General features: G+C 50.4%; 1 protein-coding gene across 5 annotated transcripts in view; it reads right to left on the reverse strand.

Moving 5' to 3' along the window:
* NOS1AP (nitric oxide synthase 1 adaptor protein) overlaps positions 1-18,157 on the reverse strand; it is a 42,907-nt gene that overhangs the window by 16,289 nt on the left and 8,461 nt on the right. For all 5 annotated transcript variants that reach the window (XM_053950337.1, XM_053950335.1, XM_053950334.1 and 2 more), the window contains exon 2: positions 16,817-16,888. In XM_053950337.1, coding sequence (XP_053806312.1) covers positions 16,817-16,888 — 72 coding nt within the window. The remainder of the gene's footprint in view (positions 1-16,816; positions 16,889-18,157) is intronic.

Consider the following 18,157-nt stretch of genomic DNA (forward strand, 5'->3'; position numbering starts at 1 on the left):
TTGAAGAACATCTCTGTACAACTGAGCAGAGCCTCCTTGGCTTGGAGTTGTTCTTGACGACTACTCTGCCCAGGCACAGAGATCTGCTGTGCCTGCCTGCCCATGTTGTTAACATTCCTCCTTCTGCTGCAAAAAAAAAAAAAAAGAGAGAAAGCTTAAGAGGCTTGCAAAGCCTTAGGATTTAGCTGTTCTTGCTGCCAGGAGGAGAGCAGAGGTGATGATGGCAAGGATGGAAAAGACTGAAGGGTCTCTGAGATGGTCTGCACAGCCACAGCCACGGCTGCTGCACCCAAAACAAGCAGGCACTGGGTGACCCACAGGAAAAGGAAACCCACATGTTTCCACTGCCACCCAATCCTTGCTGGGAGCATATCCTGCATTCCCAAAGATGTGCAATAGGAACGTTTTGGGTGCTGGGTGGCAGTAATTCACCCCACACTAGCTGGGCACTGCACTGGGATTTGGTGACTGCCTCAGGAGAAAAACCCCATTTCACACGTGATAAGCTCAGCCACCCATGGCTCCATCTTGGATAGCTGAATCCTAGCCTACGGCTTAATAAAGAACTGACACAGAAATAATTATCCAGCTTGAAATCAAGAAAGGAAAGAGGATTTGCACTGCATTCCCATGATCCCCTTTGGTTTCACACCATGCAGGATTTCACTGTACTACTTATAACCAATTAAATGCCGTAACAGAAGAGCTTTCTTAGCTTTCAAGCCAGCCATTTTGCCCATCTTGGGTATATTTCTGGACCTTTAAATACCTGTAATAATACTACACACTTATAACAATTCTTGTTTATAGCAATGTGGCAATGCCAGAAGAAAGAGAAGAATTAATTTCAGAGAAATACACAGAAAATAGAAAAAGAAACAAAAAAATCATCTGTTCCTGGATTTGCGCAGCTCCACAGTTGGTCTCCCACTTTGAAGCTCTAAGAGCTGCATTAACATTTTCGAGGAAAGGCTGAAAATGGACATCTGAGATAGATCAGTTAAAAAGCCTCGCAACTATTTGAGAAGAAAATCAAAGGTGGTCTCAGTAAAGCAAAATAAGTACAAGATCACTCATGAAATCCAACCAAGTGAACAAAGATTATCCATTAATTTTACCCTGCTCACAAAAAACCACATTCATCTTTTCAAATGGAAGAGAAACATCTACCCCATCAGAGCACAGGGGCCTTCCCATCTACCTCAGGTTAGTGGGAGTCTATTTTCAACATCTGTCTTTTCTGCAGAGTTCAGTATTCAAATAACTTTGGAAGGAAAAGAAGCCAGCTGGTGTATGCATCATTGCGCAACGCACTCCTACTGGCAGAGTATTAAAACTGCCCTTTCTGGAGAACTGAGTTAACATATGTTGCTTAATAGAGAGCACATGTAACCTTGTCAGCTCGGAGTAAAATTATGTATGAATCTGAGAGCGACGGGTGCGTGTGAAAAGCAGGGAAAACTCAGCGTCCCTAGAAAGATGCTACCCATCCCTATCGGGCTGTTTCCGCACAGCAGAAGTGTGAGAAAACTTGTAACCACACACTGCACGCAAGGTCAGGCAGCTCAGGCTCTGAGGAGGAGAGATGATCTCTTTCTAGATCCATCATCCCCCCACATTCACAAGCATCTGAAAAATGTTAACCTGAATAAAAATGCCCTCGTTTCATTCCAGCCCATCTAAAACTGCCTCAGGTACAATTTAAGTCTGCCCACTAGCACTGTCTGTAAGTAAGGGAGGTATCAGGAATGCTTTATGGTCACATTGTGGCAGGAGAATACAAATAAACAGAATATTTTTTAAAGGAAGTTGCTCTAACTGCATCAAGCTGCCCTGTTCCCATACACCCTCTATCCCCCTCCTCAGAAAAAAACAAAAACAAAAACAAAAACAAAAAGGAAAGGAAAGGAAAGGAAAGGAAAGGAAAGGAAAGGAAAGGAAAGGAAAGGAAAGGAAAGGAAAGGAAAGGAAAGGAAAGGAAAGGAAAGGAAAGGAAAGGAAAGGAAAGGAAAGGAAAGGAAAGGAAAGGAAAGGAAAGGAAAGGAAAGGAAAGGAAAGGAAAGGAAAGGAAAGGAAAGGAAAGGAAAGGAAAGGAAAGGAAAGGAAAGGAAAGGAAAGGAAAGGAAAGGAAAGGAAAGGAAAGGAAAGGAAAGGAAAGGAAAGGAAAGGAAAGGAAAGGAAAGGAAAGGAAAGGAAAGGAAAGGAAAGGAAAGGAAAGGAAAGGAAAGGAAAGGAAAGGAAAGGAAAGGAAAGGAAAGGAAAGGAAAGGAAAGGAAAGGAAAGGAAAGGAAAGGAAAGGAAAGGAAAGGAAAGGAAAGGAAAGGAAAGGAAAGGAAAGGAAAGGAAAGGAAAGGAAAGGAAAGGAAAGGAAAGGAAAGGAAAGGAAAGGAAAGGAAAGGAAAGGAAAGGAAAGGAAAGGAAAGGAAAGGAAAGGAAGAAGTTACAAGCTTGTAGCTTGTATTGGGGAAGGAGCAGTGTTTTGAGAATTCAATTTACAGGGAAAAAGTAATTCCCACAAAACTCAATGCTGCTCTGCTAGCTTGGGAGACAGGAGACAAAAATCTGCCATAAGGAAAAGCACAGAAGAGGGTGTAATTTTTGCCAGAAAGCTGTATCTCTGTGTGTTTATGCAGAAAGGACATGGAACTGTGAGCAAAGCCAGGTCCCCCTGAGGCAGCTGTGCCGAATGCAGAGGGCTGGCTGGGCAGGACCTGCTGGGAGCACCCTCAGCTCTGAGCTCCCCTGCCCCTGGCCGTGCCCCCCAGCTCCTCCTGGCACAGCAGCTCATAAAATACCTAATAAAATACCTCCCCAGTTAGATTTTAACCCCAGGTCAGCCCGGGCTAATGACAGACGTGCCAGACCAGCGCTGCTTTCCCGGCACTCGGGGGGAGGAGCGGTGCTGTGCTCTTGATGAAGAATTAACTTATTACAAAATGACAGCCAGGATCGAGTTCAATGGGCACAGGCTCCACAGCGCCAGGAATTAACGGCTGGGGGCAGGCACATGCCTCACAGTTTCTGCTGCTGAAAACATGGGGAATGACAGCAAAGCTCAGAACCGTCCAGGAGCTTCCCAGGAGGGAAGCCTGAGAAACCTTGCTAGGATCCTAATAGCCATAATTGGGAGGAATGGCAAACACAGCTCTGCACAGGGCAGGAGGGTTTCGCTTTACTGAACCACGCAAAGAAATGGCAGCAGCCCCAGTGCCCTGGAATGACTCAGAAGCCACCTGTGGGCTGTGTGGGAACGGGAACCTGTGAGGAAAAGGCCCTTCTTTCCTGGCTAGGGGTGCCAAGCCACCCTGGGGTTGGGCAGGGAAAGCGAGAGGAGCAGGAAAGCAGCACCAGCTTCCCCCGAGCCCTTTGTGTGATAACCAACACCCCAAGCTCAGTGCCGGCGTCCTGCCAAAGCACCAGGAGCAGACTGCAGCCAGAACACCTCTTGCCTTCCTTTATCCTTCTGGTTAACTGCAGGAGAAGCGTGCCTTTCAGTTAACTGAAAGAAAATAACACTGGAGAGAAGGGAATGATTTTAGATACAGCTTTGGATTTAAAAAGTAGCAGACAGATCTAGCCTGGCCAGAAGCAGTCTTGCAGGTCATAAGAGTGGCAACCACGCAAGCTGTGATAGTGTGTGGTGTCCAGCCACCAGCTGGGCAGGGAGCAGAGGCAGCCCTGTCTCTCCCCAGAGCCCAAGGTCAGAAGGGTAGGGCAGCAGAGAGCCAGAGTCCTGCCAGAGGGTCCCCAGCCATGCAGCATCCACCACTCCCTGCTGTCCCCAGAACAGAAAGGCACCTGCCAGCGTGCCCTGGCCCATGGCTCCTCCAGCCCTGCCGGGGAAGCAGCAGCAGGAGTGAGGGGATTAAATGGCTGGAAAGCAGGGCACCTCCCAGGAGGGCAGACAGCTTCATCCAAAAGGCATTTCTGAACAAGGCTTCAGAGTATCTGGCAGTCCGGTGCTCTGGGCTGCACTTTATGCCCTCAGGGGACTCAGGCTTGTTGAAGGGGAGCACACTGAAATACCTGCTTAGCCTACTAATGTGATCAGCAATAAATGGACTGAAAGCCATTTTTAAAACACTGCTAAGAGCCTTCCTACCAAAGTGCTGTGCTGCTGCCTGAGGACTCCCATGCCCTTCACTGCGGGATCCCATTGCACCCCAATTCCTCTGTGCATCTGTAAATCTGGCCATGACTATGCCCATGCTCCACACACGAGCAGGGTACCTGCCATGGGATGCCAGCAGCACCTCCCTGCTCCCTCCAGGAGCTGGGATACAAAAAGATGAGAAAAACAGGGAAATTTGGGGATCTCTGCAGTGTGGTCATTTTGCTTGGGCTCCCTGCTCCTGCCACAAAATCTGAGGACAAAACCAGCCTATGGCACTCACACTTGGAGCAGGGATGGGTCCCATTGTGGAGCACAGAAACATGGAGATACCTGGGGCCAGGATGAAGGTTCTCAGCCATTCCACTGGCAGACTGCCAGCATGGCATGACCAAACGTGCTGGACACCTCTGCTATAGTGATAGTTTGGGTTTAAACTATTCCTCAGGATTAAATTTCCCCTGTCCTCCTGCCTACACCCCACTGCTGGTGGTTTTGGCATGAGCCGGACTTAAATTTAATGCCACGGTAATTTGGAAGAGAGGAAGAATAATGAAGTACTGAATGCTTGTTCTTGGGCTTAATGATGCTTTTTAAAACTCTTCCACAGCTCCTTGGAGTTTGCATTTGCACATATGGGAAATGCAGCTCTGAGGTACATGTGTTTGTCTGAAATAGATGTGATTTTGGCTTGCACTGACAAGGTCAGTGCTTATTTTCCCATCCAACTTCAGGTTTAATTTTGGTAACCGTTTGCGATGGTTGTGTGTACCGATGGTTATAAATGGGAATTAGGCTAAAAATACCCGTGTTGTGAGAGCAGTAGAGCAAAGTTAAGGTTGCTGCTTCAAAACTACCCCAGGATTGCAGCATACCCATCTATCACACAAAATATGTTTTCCAATAACATCAAATGCTTCATAATAAATGCCTTCTGCTCCATTTGCTATTTCCTCCCAGCGAGCTGCCTCCATCCGCTTCCTCCAGCCTCCCCTCACTACCTCCGAGTTTCACAAGTTGAGGTGGCAAACTGGGACACACTCACCAGCCATCTGCAGGAGAAGCAGCGTCACAGGAAGCTCAGAGAAATCAGAACTAGCAAGAATTAAATCATTATCAGTCACAGGGTTAAATGGAGAAAGTTAACAGGCAACAACTTATGCTAACCCCCTTCTTTTGAAGACTTCCATTTGCAAGATATACCTCCCTACAAGAAATCCTCAGGCGTTCCATACCTCTCTGTGCGTTTTGGTTTTTTTTTTTTTTAACACCCTTAAATCAGAGGTTCAAAGGAGGCCTGAGGCACAGCAGCAGCTTCATACTTCCCAGCTACATCCCTCAGCTCCACCAGCAGCTCACCAAAGCCACCAAGGTCCTTGTGCAAGTGTTACTGCTCACTCCATGGGGGCTTGACTAATACCAAGCATATGAAAGAAAGCTGGGGACTCCAGCCTAGCCATATAATTTCTCCTCCAACCTGGGCATATTCAGTGACAACTCTGAGTGGGAGCAGTGCTTACGGACTGGGAAAAACAGCACCTCTCAGCCAGGCACGAAGGTCGGTGGAGACCCCGCAACACACTATCCCCCAGCCTTGGAAACATCTCCAAACTCCTCGCAGAAATCCAAGGAAGTGACAACAGCACAGGCTGGACCCACGTGGGAGGTGGCAAGCTCTCCCCTGCCTTCACATGCTGCCATCTCTGGTGACCACGCCAGGGTGCAAATGACCCGGTACGTGGGTGGTGTGGGATACTGGTCAAACTGGTTATAGAAATAACAGCCGGGCTTTGAGCTGCTTCCTGCAGCCAAGGAAAACAAGGATGGGCTCTGTGTGCATCTGCAGGCACTGCTCTCGCACTGCTTTTCACAGCCCGGGAGGGAGAACACAAGGAATGAGTTGTACACGTTTTAATATTTACCACCTGCTGCTAGAATAAGCAGAAGTGCATTCCTTGGAAAGCCCATATCTGACTGGAATTTGTGGTATTTTTAATTAGACATGCATTGGTTTGACCTATGTAGGCAGAAGCAGCACAAGCTGGTTTGGTGCAACCACCCTTTGAAGAAGGTGAGGAACTACAAGAGCCTGGAAATGGCTTTCTGTTTTTCCAGCCCCGAGTGGGTTTGAACCCCTGTGCTGGAACAAGCTTGGCTTAAAGAGCAGCACTGCCACTTGCAGCAGTTCAGTCATGCCCCTTTACAGTAACCCCTGATAAACTCCTGTCCCTCTCTGGCACCAGCCAGTCCTGATGCCTCAGAGGACCCCAGGACTGAGCAGAACTGGCAATGTCCAGCCCAGCACCTCCCTCCATCTGAGAAGGAAAACAGAATTCCTGTGTTCAAAATCAGCTCTCTCCCCCAAATGCATCCTTTCAAAGATAGACCCTGCCTCAAGGCAGCTGAGGTAATCCTTGCCCACATGGGCTGATACTGCAGAGGAGCACAAAGTCACCCCAAATCTATCCTGAGGGCAGGTGACAAAGCAAGGGGCAGCCTAAGAAGATACCCACACAGCACTTCAGAAAGGTGTCAGCTCAGCAAAGCGAGCCAAATTGCAGCACGGTGATATTTAGGCCCCAAGTTGTGAAATACAGGATTTATTTTGGTATTTTTTTTTACTGCTCACCACAGAGCTGCTCTCCCACTGTTGCATAAAAAGCTTGAGTAAGATCAGTTGAGAAGGCAAATGAGAATAGCCAGGCAGAGAAGCAGTGACACGCCGAGGAAGGCAGGCTGGTAATACTGTAACTAAATCAGCAATTATGAAATTCAGACAATTCATAAAGAATGAATGAGCAGCAGCATTAAACGCTTGATGCATCATAAACAAGCCAGCCCTGTGGGGCTCTTAAGATGCTGGCAGTGCTCAACAATGTTTCTGGGTTGTAACTGGAGAAAAGAGGTAATTATTCATATCACTCTTGCTTCACAGTTCCTTCACAATAACTAATGCACGTATTAAAACCCATTCACCAAATTCTACATGTTAAAGGCAACAAGAATAATGTACTTTAGAGTGATCTAGACGGAATCACAGAAAAAATTTCCAAGTAATAAAAGTATCAAGGTTTTAGGTGGAGTTAGAAAAGAGGGGTTGAAATCCACCTCAACAGCAGAGCCCCAGATGAAGCAATGAGAGACATAGGACAGAATGTCTTATGTGCTTCCAGGAAGCCCCAGTGAGGAGAGCACAGCAATGCTCACTTCTATGCAGGGCTGGAAAAAAAAAAAAAAAAAAAAAAAAAACCAAACAAAAAAAAACCCCAGCATTTGCTATCCAGGCCAAGTGTACAGGAATCTGGCATCTACTCATTTCAGGATGATTTTATATGGCATTGGCCAAGCAGCCTCTCACAGGAAAAAGGAACAGAAGCTGCATCTGCCAAGATGCAGAAATGTATCCTAAAAGACCCTGGAGGCATTGCAAGCTGTCATCCTAGTTCAAAAGACACTATCAAAACGCGTGGTCCTGGGCAATGTGCAGCAAAACAGACAGGTGACATTATCTCAAACCATGGCACCACTGAAATCACTACCAATACAATCCATTCATACAGAACATCTTCTGCTTTGTCATACGCTTCAAAGAAGAAACAGAAAACAGTTCAGAAAAAATCAACAAGAACATGAGGCAGTTTCCCCAGACTCCTACATCCCAGAGGTTAAAACAAATTCTCTGTATTTGGCTTATCCACAGAGCAGGCTCGGTGGGCACTTCTCCACAGCCCCAGACTTGGGACTTGGGAAGAGCTTCCTCACATCAAAGGCTCTGACTTTAAGCAAATGCACAAAATCAGCTAGCTAGGAGTTGAAGTTGGATCGACTCAAACCACAGAAAGACAGGTTTTTTCCAAAGAAAGCTCAAAGGAACCTGCACCCCAAGTCACACTCACCAACTGCTTTGGCCAATTATTCTGGATTTCTCTTCTCCTTTTAGATAATGTGGATTTCTTAGCACATAACTAGAGGTCAGGACAGATGTGCTCTTTGCACTGGAAATACACGCACATCCCCCAAGTTCCCAAGGATCAGGGAACGTTTGAAGGAGTCCAGACCAGTCCCATCCATCATGTTAAGAGGGAACAAGAAAATGTCATTGGAGCAAAATGCTAAAAAAAACCTGGAGGCCTTGGAGAGAAAAAGAAAGAGATGGCTCTCTCAGATGCATATCACTACTGCAATCCAACAACAACACTAAAACATCAGAGGTCTGGTTGTTTCCTCTTAAAGAATTAAGCTGAAATTTAACCATCTCTGCTGAAGTTTCCTGTGGCAAATACACACTTCAGGCTGGCTTCTGCAGCTTCTGCTGGAACAGATCAGCAGTTTCCATATGCAAGGGGAACTGGTTTGGCCGGGGATTTTTCCCTATCATGTTACGCTCCCACTGCTGAAAAGCAAGCGACAGATCAGGAATCACTGGGATCCTTGTGCTCCGTCAGGTAAGGCTGGCCTCAGAAGGAAACATTTTCTACTCTGAAAATTCTTTGTCTAGAGTCTTTGCCCTGGGTACACTTTACTCCAGATGGGAAAGTCCGTGCCTTCCAAAAATCCCAGCTGAAGCAGATCACCTACCAACTATCGTCCGCAGAGACACGGAAGCAGCCACGGCCACAGTGCCCCGTGGAGGGGCAGCAGCCCTGTGTGGCCCTGGCAGCCTCCCTGTGAGGTGATAAGGAGCAGGCAGGGAATCTCCAGGGATTTCAGCATGCTCTGTGGGCTCCAGCCTCCTCTGCTGGGATGGGAAGAGTGCTTGGCTCCTTTCCCTTGTTCTGGGCAGTGCTTGCTCTGTCTGCTGCTCTACAATAGATACATCCTTTCCTCCCACTCCCTCATTAAACTCACATTCCAAAGACCAGCTCACACAATAGATTTTGCAACCTCTCCTTTTAACCAGCTGCTTTCCTCTGCTCCCGCACAGGGCAGGAACACCCGTGACACCCAAAATCCCTCTCACCTTGCTGCAGGAGGCAGGGCAGGCTCCGACTCTGTGCCTCCCCGGGGCACAACATCCCTTGGAACACCTTCCTGCTGCACCGAGCCAAAACCACCAGGAATTAATTTTAGCAGGGAAGAAACTGGGGCACGTGGCATTTTTTTTGGAAGGCTGCAGCCCCAGGCTTTTGTCTCTCTTCTGAGGTGATGCAGCAAAGAACAGCACAACAGATTAAATTAAAGGGTCCTTGGCCTTTGAGGAGCAGCAGGGAAGCACAAGAGCAGAAAGGATCATACACAAGAGAGGCATTCAAAGCTGACTTCAGTTTAGTTTGACTTGAATTCAGCCCGGTTCCCTGCACAGGGATGTCTCCCTCTGAAGGAGTCTGACAAGTCACAGCCTCCCTGCGTCTCAGGTTCTCACCTATAAAATGGATACCAAATATTGCTTGACCCCTGCTTGTGAGCTTTAGTTACTCTTTGGTCTCCTTTTCCGAGGTTATACCTCCCTTTAACCATGGAGCACGAGTGAGGTATTGTCTCTGGGCACACTCAAGCCCGGCTGGAAGATGTGGCTGCCCAGAATAAGGCTGCCTGCATCTCTCCTGCTCAGGCCCATGCAACATCAGCACTCAGCACCAGGGAACACTTGGTCCCATTCCATCCCAAGAGTAAAATGTTGTCATGATGGCAGAAAATTGATGAAAGCACTGATTTGTTAAAAAACATGTGAAAATTCCATGTTGTAGTAAATAAGAAGGGAAAAAACCTCCAAATAAAAGCAATGCCAAGGGTGAGAGGAGACACAAACTCAGGGAGAAGGTCCAGTTCTTCACTGCCCAGATACTGCTGAGAGATGCTAGGACGAGTCACAGAGCCTGAAATCAGCCAAACCTCAGCACACCTCTCTCAAACCTATTTTTTCTTATCAACAGCCTCTCAGGTAGCCAGGAGCTTATTCCTAGGCACTGTCAGAAATTTACTCCAAAATGCAAAGGGTAGTGCAGACGGCTATCGTCACCAGCAATCTGCCAGCAGAAGAGACTGTCCCCTCTCGGCTGCTGTGCACTGAGCTGGGTGTGTGACAGCTAGTGACACTGAACACAGCCCTTTCCCACAGTAACAACACCTCCAGCAGAGGTTTATGCACGCCTGAGGCTCAGGCCATCAAAGGAAGCTCTGTCACCTTGCAGAAGGCTATCAGTGGATGACGGCTTCTATAGGAACTCTTGGAACCCTCACAAACAGCAATCACCAGTGCTAACACGACCCCACATCTCCCAGAACAAGCTGCAGACCTCCTCAACTTGACACCTTGAATCCATTCATGCCTGGGACGCAGAGTGTGCAACAAATCCTTTCTTTCCAGGCAAGAGGAAAAGCCGGAGCAGGAGAGCCCCGTTGGCAGCTCCCGTGGCATCTGCAGTGCCACAGACTCCACGTGTGCCTGGGCTCCAGGAGCAGGGTTTGCAGCTCCACATTCCCCTGCTTCCTGTGCAGCTGAGCCCTGGCACTGGGCTCAGCCTGCTGCCCTGCCAGAACCATCTGTGCAGCACAAGAAGGAGCTAGGAAAGCCGGGGTTACCTGGCCAGCATGCTGTGCCCCACAGCTAGTGCAACCCACCAGTGCAGTCTGGTGGAACTGCATGGTGGCCAAAACATGCTGGAAGGACCATTTCTGGGGAAGAACGAGGGGGAAGCAGGAGGAAGAGGAGGAAGCACAAGGACACACAGAGGACGGACATTGGTGTAATGGCTTTACGTGCTGGCCAGGAACTTGAAGAGGGCTGGGAGCCAGCAGAGCATTCCCTAGCTGGAGTGACAGCTGAGGTCTGCCCTCCCGCCGCATTCAGGGAGCCTGGCAGACACCATTCCCCACCTCTCCCCTGAGCTCCATGCGGACACTTGCTGATGGCTCAGACAGTGGCGTGGCAAGGCAGTGAAGCGATTCAGTGGGAGCACGGTGGGAAAAGCCCCCAGGCAGGGAGGGAATGAATCACAGGGAGACACCTCAGGCTCCCAGAGAAGGAGCAGAGTCCAGCCCAAGCACACGGAGGGCAAGGATGTGCGACAGGCCAGAGAGGACAGAAGGCACTGCTGCCTCCCAGCTTTTTGCTAGCAGATCCAGTCCTGCCCTGGGCTTGGTGCCTACTTGGCTTCCAGTCCTCTCCAAGGCACTGGGCTGGCTCCAGGCCAGCATCACCCACCAGGAACGCCGCTGCCTGTGCTGGCACGCCCAGCGCCAGCCGATGTGTCCTGCCAGAGCCCTGCCCGCGGGACACTCGCCCAAAGCAGAGGAGCTGAGCTCCTCCAGGGCACGCACGGCTGCGCCTCCTGGCTCGGGAGCTTTCCCAAACCACGCTGCCCCACCTGGTTACGGTTTCCTTCATCCTCACTGGCTCCATGACCCTGCTGTCCATCCAGCTGGGAACCCCCTGCTCTCTCCTGCCCCAGCCTGGCCACCCCTCCCTGTTTTGGGGCCTGGCCATGAGGGACACGCTGCTGTCACAGGTTTGGCAGAGAACTCTTGGACAGGGCATTGCTGGAAGCTGAAAGGCGATGAGCCTATCATGAGTAATTTATGCAGCCAGCTAGCAGGGGCCGGGAGCATGCCTGCTCCTCACCCCCTCAGCACCCATGGGGTCACATGTCTGGCTGAGCCCAGTCATTCCTGCATGAGCCAGCACGCTCAGGAGACAGCGGCACAGGCAGGGCTTGCTCCCATCTCAGTGCCCTCCGTGCCTTTCCGAAGCATCTCCAGCAAGCAGTGCCCCAAGCTCCATCCCTCACTGCCTTCCCCCAGGGCTCAGGCCGTGCTTTCCAGCATTAATGGCTCACACTTCCACCTCTTCAGCAGGCCAGATGCCTGTCTTCTGCCACACAGAGTCATTTACCTCCCTGAACTCCTCGTTTTACTGTGTGTGCATTGTAACTCACTACTCACTGCTCCACTGGAGGCCACAGCTCCACTGGAAAGCACTCGCCCTGTCCTGGCCATGGCACAAAGGCAGGGAGGGTCACCACGCTTTGGCCAACTCTCCTGAAACATGGGTAGTCTTGGACAAAAGGCTGCTCCAATCGGTCTGGGTACTAATTTAACTAGCTTATTGATTAAACACTAACCACAGGATGAGATCCTGGCCTATTTCATGCCATGCTGGTAGCAATATCAGACTAGCCATTATTTTATTATGACATTAAGTGGCAATGGTGATGCCAGGAGAAATACAAGCACGCCCAGAAGGCTTCACCCCTTTATTGTGCCTGTCAGAGCACTGAAAGAGCAACTGAAATTATTACAGAAATCCTTTCAGTTCCCCCCAGATCTAATACAACATAATCTTGTTCATCTTGGATAACCACATCAAGTCATCAGCTTGTCAATAATTCACCTTGCACTGAGTGCCGTGACTTGGCAGGAAGCAGGCTGTGCTCTTCAGGTGGCCAAAACCTGAGCATCTCCTGGCCAGCCCACTTCCCACTGTGCTGGTCCTCACAGACAGACAGGGGTGGGCTGCCCCAGGCATGCAGGGCCAGCTTGCTCCCAAATCCTGCTCTTTTTGCAGTAGAGACACAGGGAGAGAAAAGAAGAAAAAAAAAAAAAAAAAGGAAGGCATCGCTGTAAATGGCCTCATGCTTTTAAAAACTCACCATGGCAGGAGCAGGGATAGCTGAGAAATATTCTAATTAAATGAGCTCAGAGTTACACCAGGAGCTCTACACCAGTAACTGGCCACACACATCAATTTTCACACTAGTCCAACTGCACCTGTGGCCTGCAGAGGATGTGAAATCTTGCTCTACACAAGCTTGTAGAAATTCAGCAATTCTGCCAATTTGCTAAAATTGAGCTCAGCTATGCAAAGCAGCAGAAGTCCCACAAAATCAGATGAACCTGACAGAGTAGGAGGTGTAGAGAAGCAAGAATTTCAAATGCTTGGAATGCCTCCCTGTTTTGAGCCTGCAAAACTCAGCTGGACACTTCCCAGAAACAGCCTTGCAGAAGACTTCCACGGCTTTTAAGAAGTGCCTATATAGCTTTTCATCCTTTCTGGCTCCAAAGAAAACCTGGATCGAAGCTGCACTCAGCAATCCAAAAGGGTTGATTCCAAATTCTCTAGAACCACAGCACCAAGCCCCAGCCAGGCAGCACTGGCTGCCCTAAAGACATGCCAGGGGCATGGAGAGGAAAGCACTTGCATGAATTTACATCATGACAACGCAAAAAAATATACAGTTGTTATTGTCCTTTAGGGCCCATGAGCTCACTGGGAAGGGAAGGGAAGGAAAAAGATATCTTGCCACCTGCTCAGGCACTTACAACTGAAATCTGCAACAGCTCATGATCCTTGGGGTCGGGAAGACACATCACTCTTGGTTTGGGATTTTTGAATGCTCAGGTGACTTCCTGGACTTACAGATCAGATCCTTGTATCTTGCATCCAGGGGAGCCAAGGAGCATTTGAAAAGCCAACCTACTCCAGGAGTTCAGGGCATGAAGCAACGTGGGCTGTGCCACCCTGTTTGGGGTGAGCAGGAGACAGGAGCCAGTTGTACTAACAGAAGCCCCCCTGCTTGCCCAGGATACAAACCCTGGTCTATTGTATTTATTATGTATGTGGCCATCGGTGGTCTGCAGGAGACATGTAGGGTTTGGAAGAAAGCTGCAGCAGATGCTCACAAAATTGCTCCCCGAGGGCATCTTCAGCACGGCTAATGTCCCGTTCCACCGCGTCATCTCAGGGCCAGGGACTTACACCGAGGTGCAGTGCAGAGAGGGCTGTGTTCCCAGCAAGCCCAGCCCATGCAGGAAGGAAAAGCAGAGACAGGCAGCTGAGCACCTCCCCTTCCCTCCTCCTGAGAGAATCCCGGGATTCTCCTGTGAGAATCCCAGGAATTCTCCACATTCTCCTGCTTCTGGACAGAAACTCCCTCCGGCTAGGACCGTGAGGACGGCCATGGCATCACCAGCCCTTCAGCAGTGGGGAGAAGGGGATGGCATCCGTGGGGATAGTCTGCAACACAAACCCCCTGTTTAAAGTTCCTCTCACCCCTGACCCACAAAAGGTTAAGCCCAGCTTTGGGCTTAACCTACCCCTCTGGCTCAGGTGGAGCTGTCCTGCCCACAGCCAGGGCTCTGCTCTGCAGGGTGGGCCTGCCTGGGGCAGGCATCCCAGCAATGTCAGCTATGCACAGTCCTCCTTTGTGCCCCCAAAGGGTCAGGTCTCCATCTAAACAGGAAGCCAGGCCCCCGAGTGTGGGGGAGTAGAAGGAAGGCAGTGCTACAGGGCGTGATGCTGCTGCTGTCCCAGCCCCTCCCTGCTCCCAGACCAGCAGAGGCAGCCACAGGGGGCTTCCAGGGCATTCTCCCCATTGGGATCCCCACTCTCGGGCAGACAGCATCCTTGCTTCTTTGCAGGGTCATTTTTTAAATCATTTAGTAAATGGAGGCAAAGCCCAGAGAGCAGCTATGGCGAAGGCAGCACTGAGAAAGGGGAGTTGAGGCAGCAAAGGGGATGGTCCCCCACCTTCATCAGCAGTGACGAACTTGGAACAAACTGAGATAGAGCACCCTGCCCCTAAACCAGGGACTGCATTAAAAACCACACAAACCTCGGGGTCAGCAGCTGCTTCACACCCTACACACAAAACTGCTGCTGCTTGCACTTGATCTCCCACTGCTTGCTTTCTGTGCCTAAATAAACTGTTTTCTTCCTCTGGTTTCCCCATGCCAGTATTATGGGATTCTTTTAGGCCTTAAAGCAGAAGGGTAGCTGTGCTCTGTAAGGAGGACGTGCATTACTTCAGCTCCAGCCAAACTGAAAGGAGCCCCCAGCACCCAGCCTGGCCAGAACTGTCCTCAGCAATGCTGTGGTGTCTCCTGCTGCCAGGCACACAGCCATGGCAAAGCACAGCACACCAGGGGAGGGCTTTGCATGTAGACAGCCATCCATCCAACCATCCTGGCATCCCACTCACAAACAGCACCCCCTGACAAATAAACAGACATTCAAAGTCTCTCTGGCAGATCTGACCTGCAAAGTCATTGCCTTTCATGACTTGCATCTCTCCTGTCTTACACTAGGTGAAGAAAGCCTGAGCACATTCTTCAAACACATCATTCACCACAAGAAACCATTATTTCACCCTACTCTGTGTCCTTTCACTGCCACTCAGAGCTCTACCTATGAATTTTCTAGACCGTGCTTGAGTTTATTTATACTGGTCATCAAGGACATTCTGGTGTTCTTATTTTTTCCCCCAGGGTTTACTTAAACCCTCAAAGTTGTGCCAGTCCTTCCACACTGAGGTGGAGTTCTGTGATTTTGGGGCTGGAGGTGCATTTGTTCAAAAGTCTTATCTTGAAAGGCAATGAAGGAAACTGCTGTTTATGAGAGCTCTTGATGACACAATAGTTGTTCTGTCCCAAACTGTCTGGACACAAGGTGAGCAAACTTAATGCCATAAAGTCCTTCCCATCTCATGCCCCAGTCACAATATTAACCCCCAAGGAGAGGACAGGAGAGCAGGTAGGAAAGATGTTGAGTAAAGCCCACAAACTATTCACACCCTGAAAGTTTGAAATAGAAGAGCCTCGAAATGTCTGTCCTTTAACTGTGATACTCCTTATCTTGGGATATGATGCTCTTCTCCTCCTCTGGTGAAAGAGAAAATGAGATTATAGCAAGAGTCTGCATGAAGGACTGAGAGGAGCAGAGCTCTGGTGCAGCTGCTGAGCGACAGGAGCAGCTTTGGTGCTCAAGGGATCCCAGCAGAAAGACAGCTCATCCCTTGTCCCTGCAAGTGCCTTCAGGCCCTTCCACTTCAGGGCGTTATTCCCGGGAGAGAGCCATCTCTGGAGGACAGGGCACCCTCCTTGCTGTGGCCCAAGGACAGACCAAACCACCTGCGCCCGCAGACACCACACCCAGGGCCAGCTCGGCCCCAAGGGCTGTCCCCTGCTGAAGAGCAGTCAAGCTCCTGCCTTTTTCACCCCTTTCAGTGAGTTTTGGGGTGCGTGCTTTGCTCCCCTCCCAGCCCCCTCTGAACATCTTGCACTTGTGCTGGCCAGAGGCTGGGGAGCAGAAGAAAAGCTCCTCTCTTGGCTATGGGCCAAGCATTATACAGCAAGGGTGTCCCATATCCTGGCTGCAAGTGCTTTGGGAAGCCAGATGACTTCATTACCAGATCATACCCCCTGACCTACTCACCCTGAAACAAGCTCGCTGCTGGCCAGCCCCAGAGCTTGTAATTCTGCTCTTCGCCTTGCACGCTGCCATTTAGCACTTACCTGCTGCCATATCCTGGCAGCGCCTGAATTTTCCCTCTGCTGAAACACTTGCACAAGCAGTAAAACCCTGGGGAACCTCTCGCGCAAGTAACTTGTCGTTACTTTGTTATTGGCACTGCCAAATGAGGAAATGCTCCCAACCAAGGGCGCGCTGCAGTTACCATCGGGTGCCACATCCCATATCCGCCTTCCAGCCCATCCCTGCCTCGGCAGCGCGGCCCCGGGAGCGCACACACGTGTGGGCTGCCCGGGTACCACGGGGGCAGCCGTGCTGCCAACAGGACTCTGCGCCACACCCAGCCTGCGGGCAGCGCGCCCAGGTGGCATGGAGAGCGCAGAGGAGAGAGGGACGGCGAAAAGCAGAGTTATGAGCACGCTGGAGGACAGGATTCATGCGAGACAGAGCTGCAGGCGCAGATGGAGGAGAAGGCCAGGCCTGGGATGGGGAAGGGGAAGGAGCAGCCTGGCCACACTCACCCTGATGCGCCGCATGGCCGTCACGATCTCCACGCGGCTGTTTGGCCGCGGCACATCCAGGCTCCCGATGTACTGCAAGGAAAGAAAGGAGATTAGTCCAGTTCCTACAGCCCTGGAAACCCCATGGTCCCAGCAGGGCCTCAGTGGTATCCACAGAGGGAACCCAGGGTCACTTCTGGGGAATGAGCAGCATCTTGCCTGCTGTGCCTGAATGCTTGCATGCCTCCAGCCATGAAGCTGTTCCCTCACCACACCAGTGCAAGTAGTCAAAAACCCCTTTTCTAGCAATAAAATAACTTCAGCCATCAGGCCAGCAGAACTCACTCATCTAGGCCATGATCAAAGCACACAGGTATAAGCAAATATCCCCTTGGCTGCAGTGAGTCATCTGTTACAGACCTGCATATTGGAATATCCCTAAAATAGCCGGACCAACCTGTCCTGTGACAGGCCCTCCATTATTTAATTGCAGCCCTGCCAAACCCGTGGCTGTTTTTGCAGGAATGCTGAGCCTCCAGGCCAAGCCTCCGGAATAAAGGAGCCGCTTTGCTATTCAAAGGGGACCAAAGGCAGCAGCACTGCGACCCAGCACGGAGAGACACAGAACAAAAACCTTTTTAAAAATAAAATGGAAGAGGGCAGATTCTGAAGAAGGATCAGAAAACAGACAAGCAATGAAGAGTCAATGCTGAGCGCTAAAAACGTGTAGTTAGAAGAAAAGCGTTTTGAGCCTATTTACTGGCCCCTCTGTGCTCCCACGCTTCATCTCAACACAAGGGCTGACGTAACCCTCGGCAGCACAGCACGGGCACCAAACCCAGCAGGGCTGGCTACGTGTTCCTGGGAAGACGGCCACAATCTCTGCTGACACCATGGAAGCCCAGGTGGCTGGTTCCCAGCAGCAGCACCGACGTGGGTGCCTAAGTGTCTGAACGAGTGCTCAGGCAGAGGCTGCTGAGAGGGCTTGTTTCTTCTCCCAGCATCGCTGAGAGACTTCCAGCTTTTTTGCACTGGGATTGCCACTGCTAAGGAGGGATGGCACAGTGCAGGGGGTGCACAACCATGCCTGGGCTCTGTGTGTGAGCTCTGGGCTCTGAGTGAAGCTCAGGGAGCCCCGTGTTTCTGAGAGCCCTCCTTGCTAAGACCCCGCTAAGACCCAACCCGGCAGCTCAGCCAGGCCGTCCCCAGACACGCAGCTCCTGCCTGGGGGAACACAGAGGCAGTGTCCAGTGACCAGCACGGGGCAGTCGGAGAGGAGATGTGCAGAGAGAGGATATAAAAATAACCCCAAACAGCTGGCACGTCCATCACGTGCCACGCAGGCTGCGCGGTGCAGGGCAG

Source organism: Vidua chalybeata, chromosome 9 (assembly GCF_026979565.1).
Source record: "Vidua chalybeata isolate OUT-0048 chromosome 9, bVidCha1 merged haplotype, whole genome shotgun sequence".
NCBI lineage: Eukaryota > Metazoa > Chordata > Aves > Passeriformes > Viduidae > Vidua > Vidua chalybeata.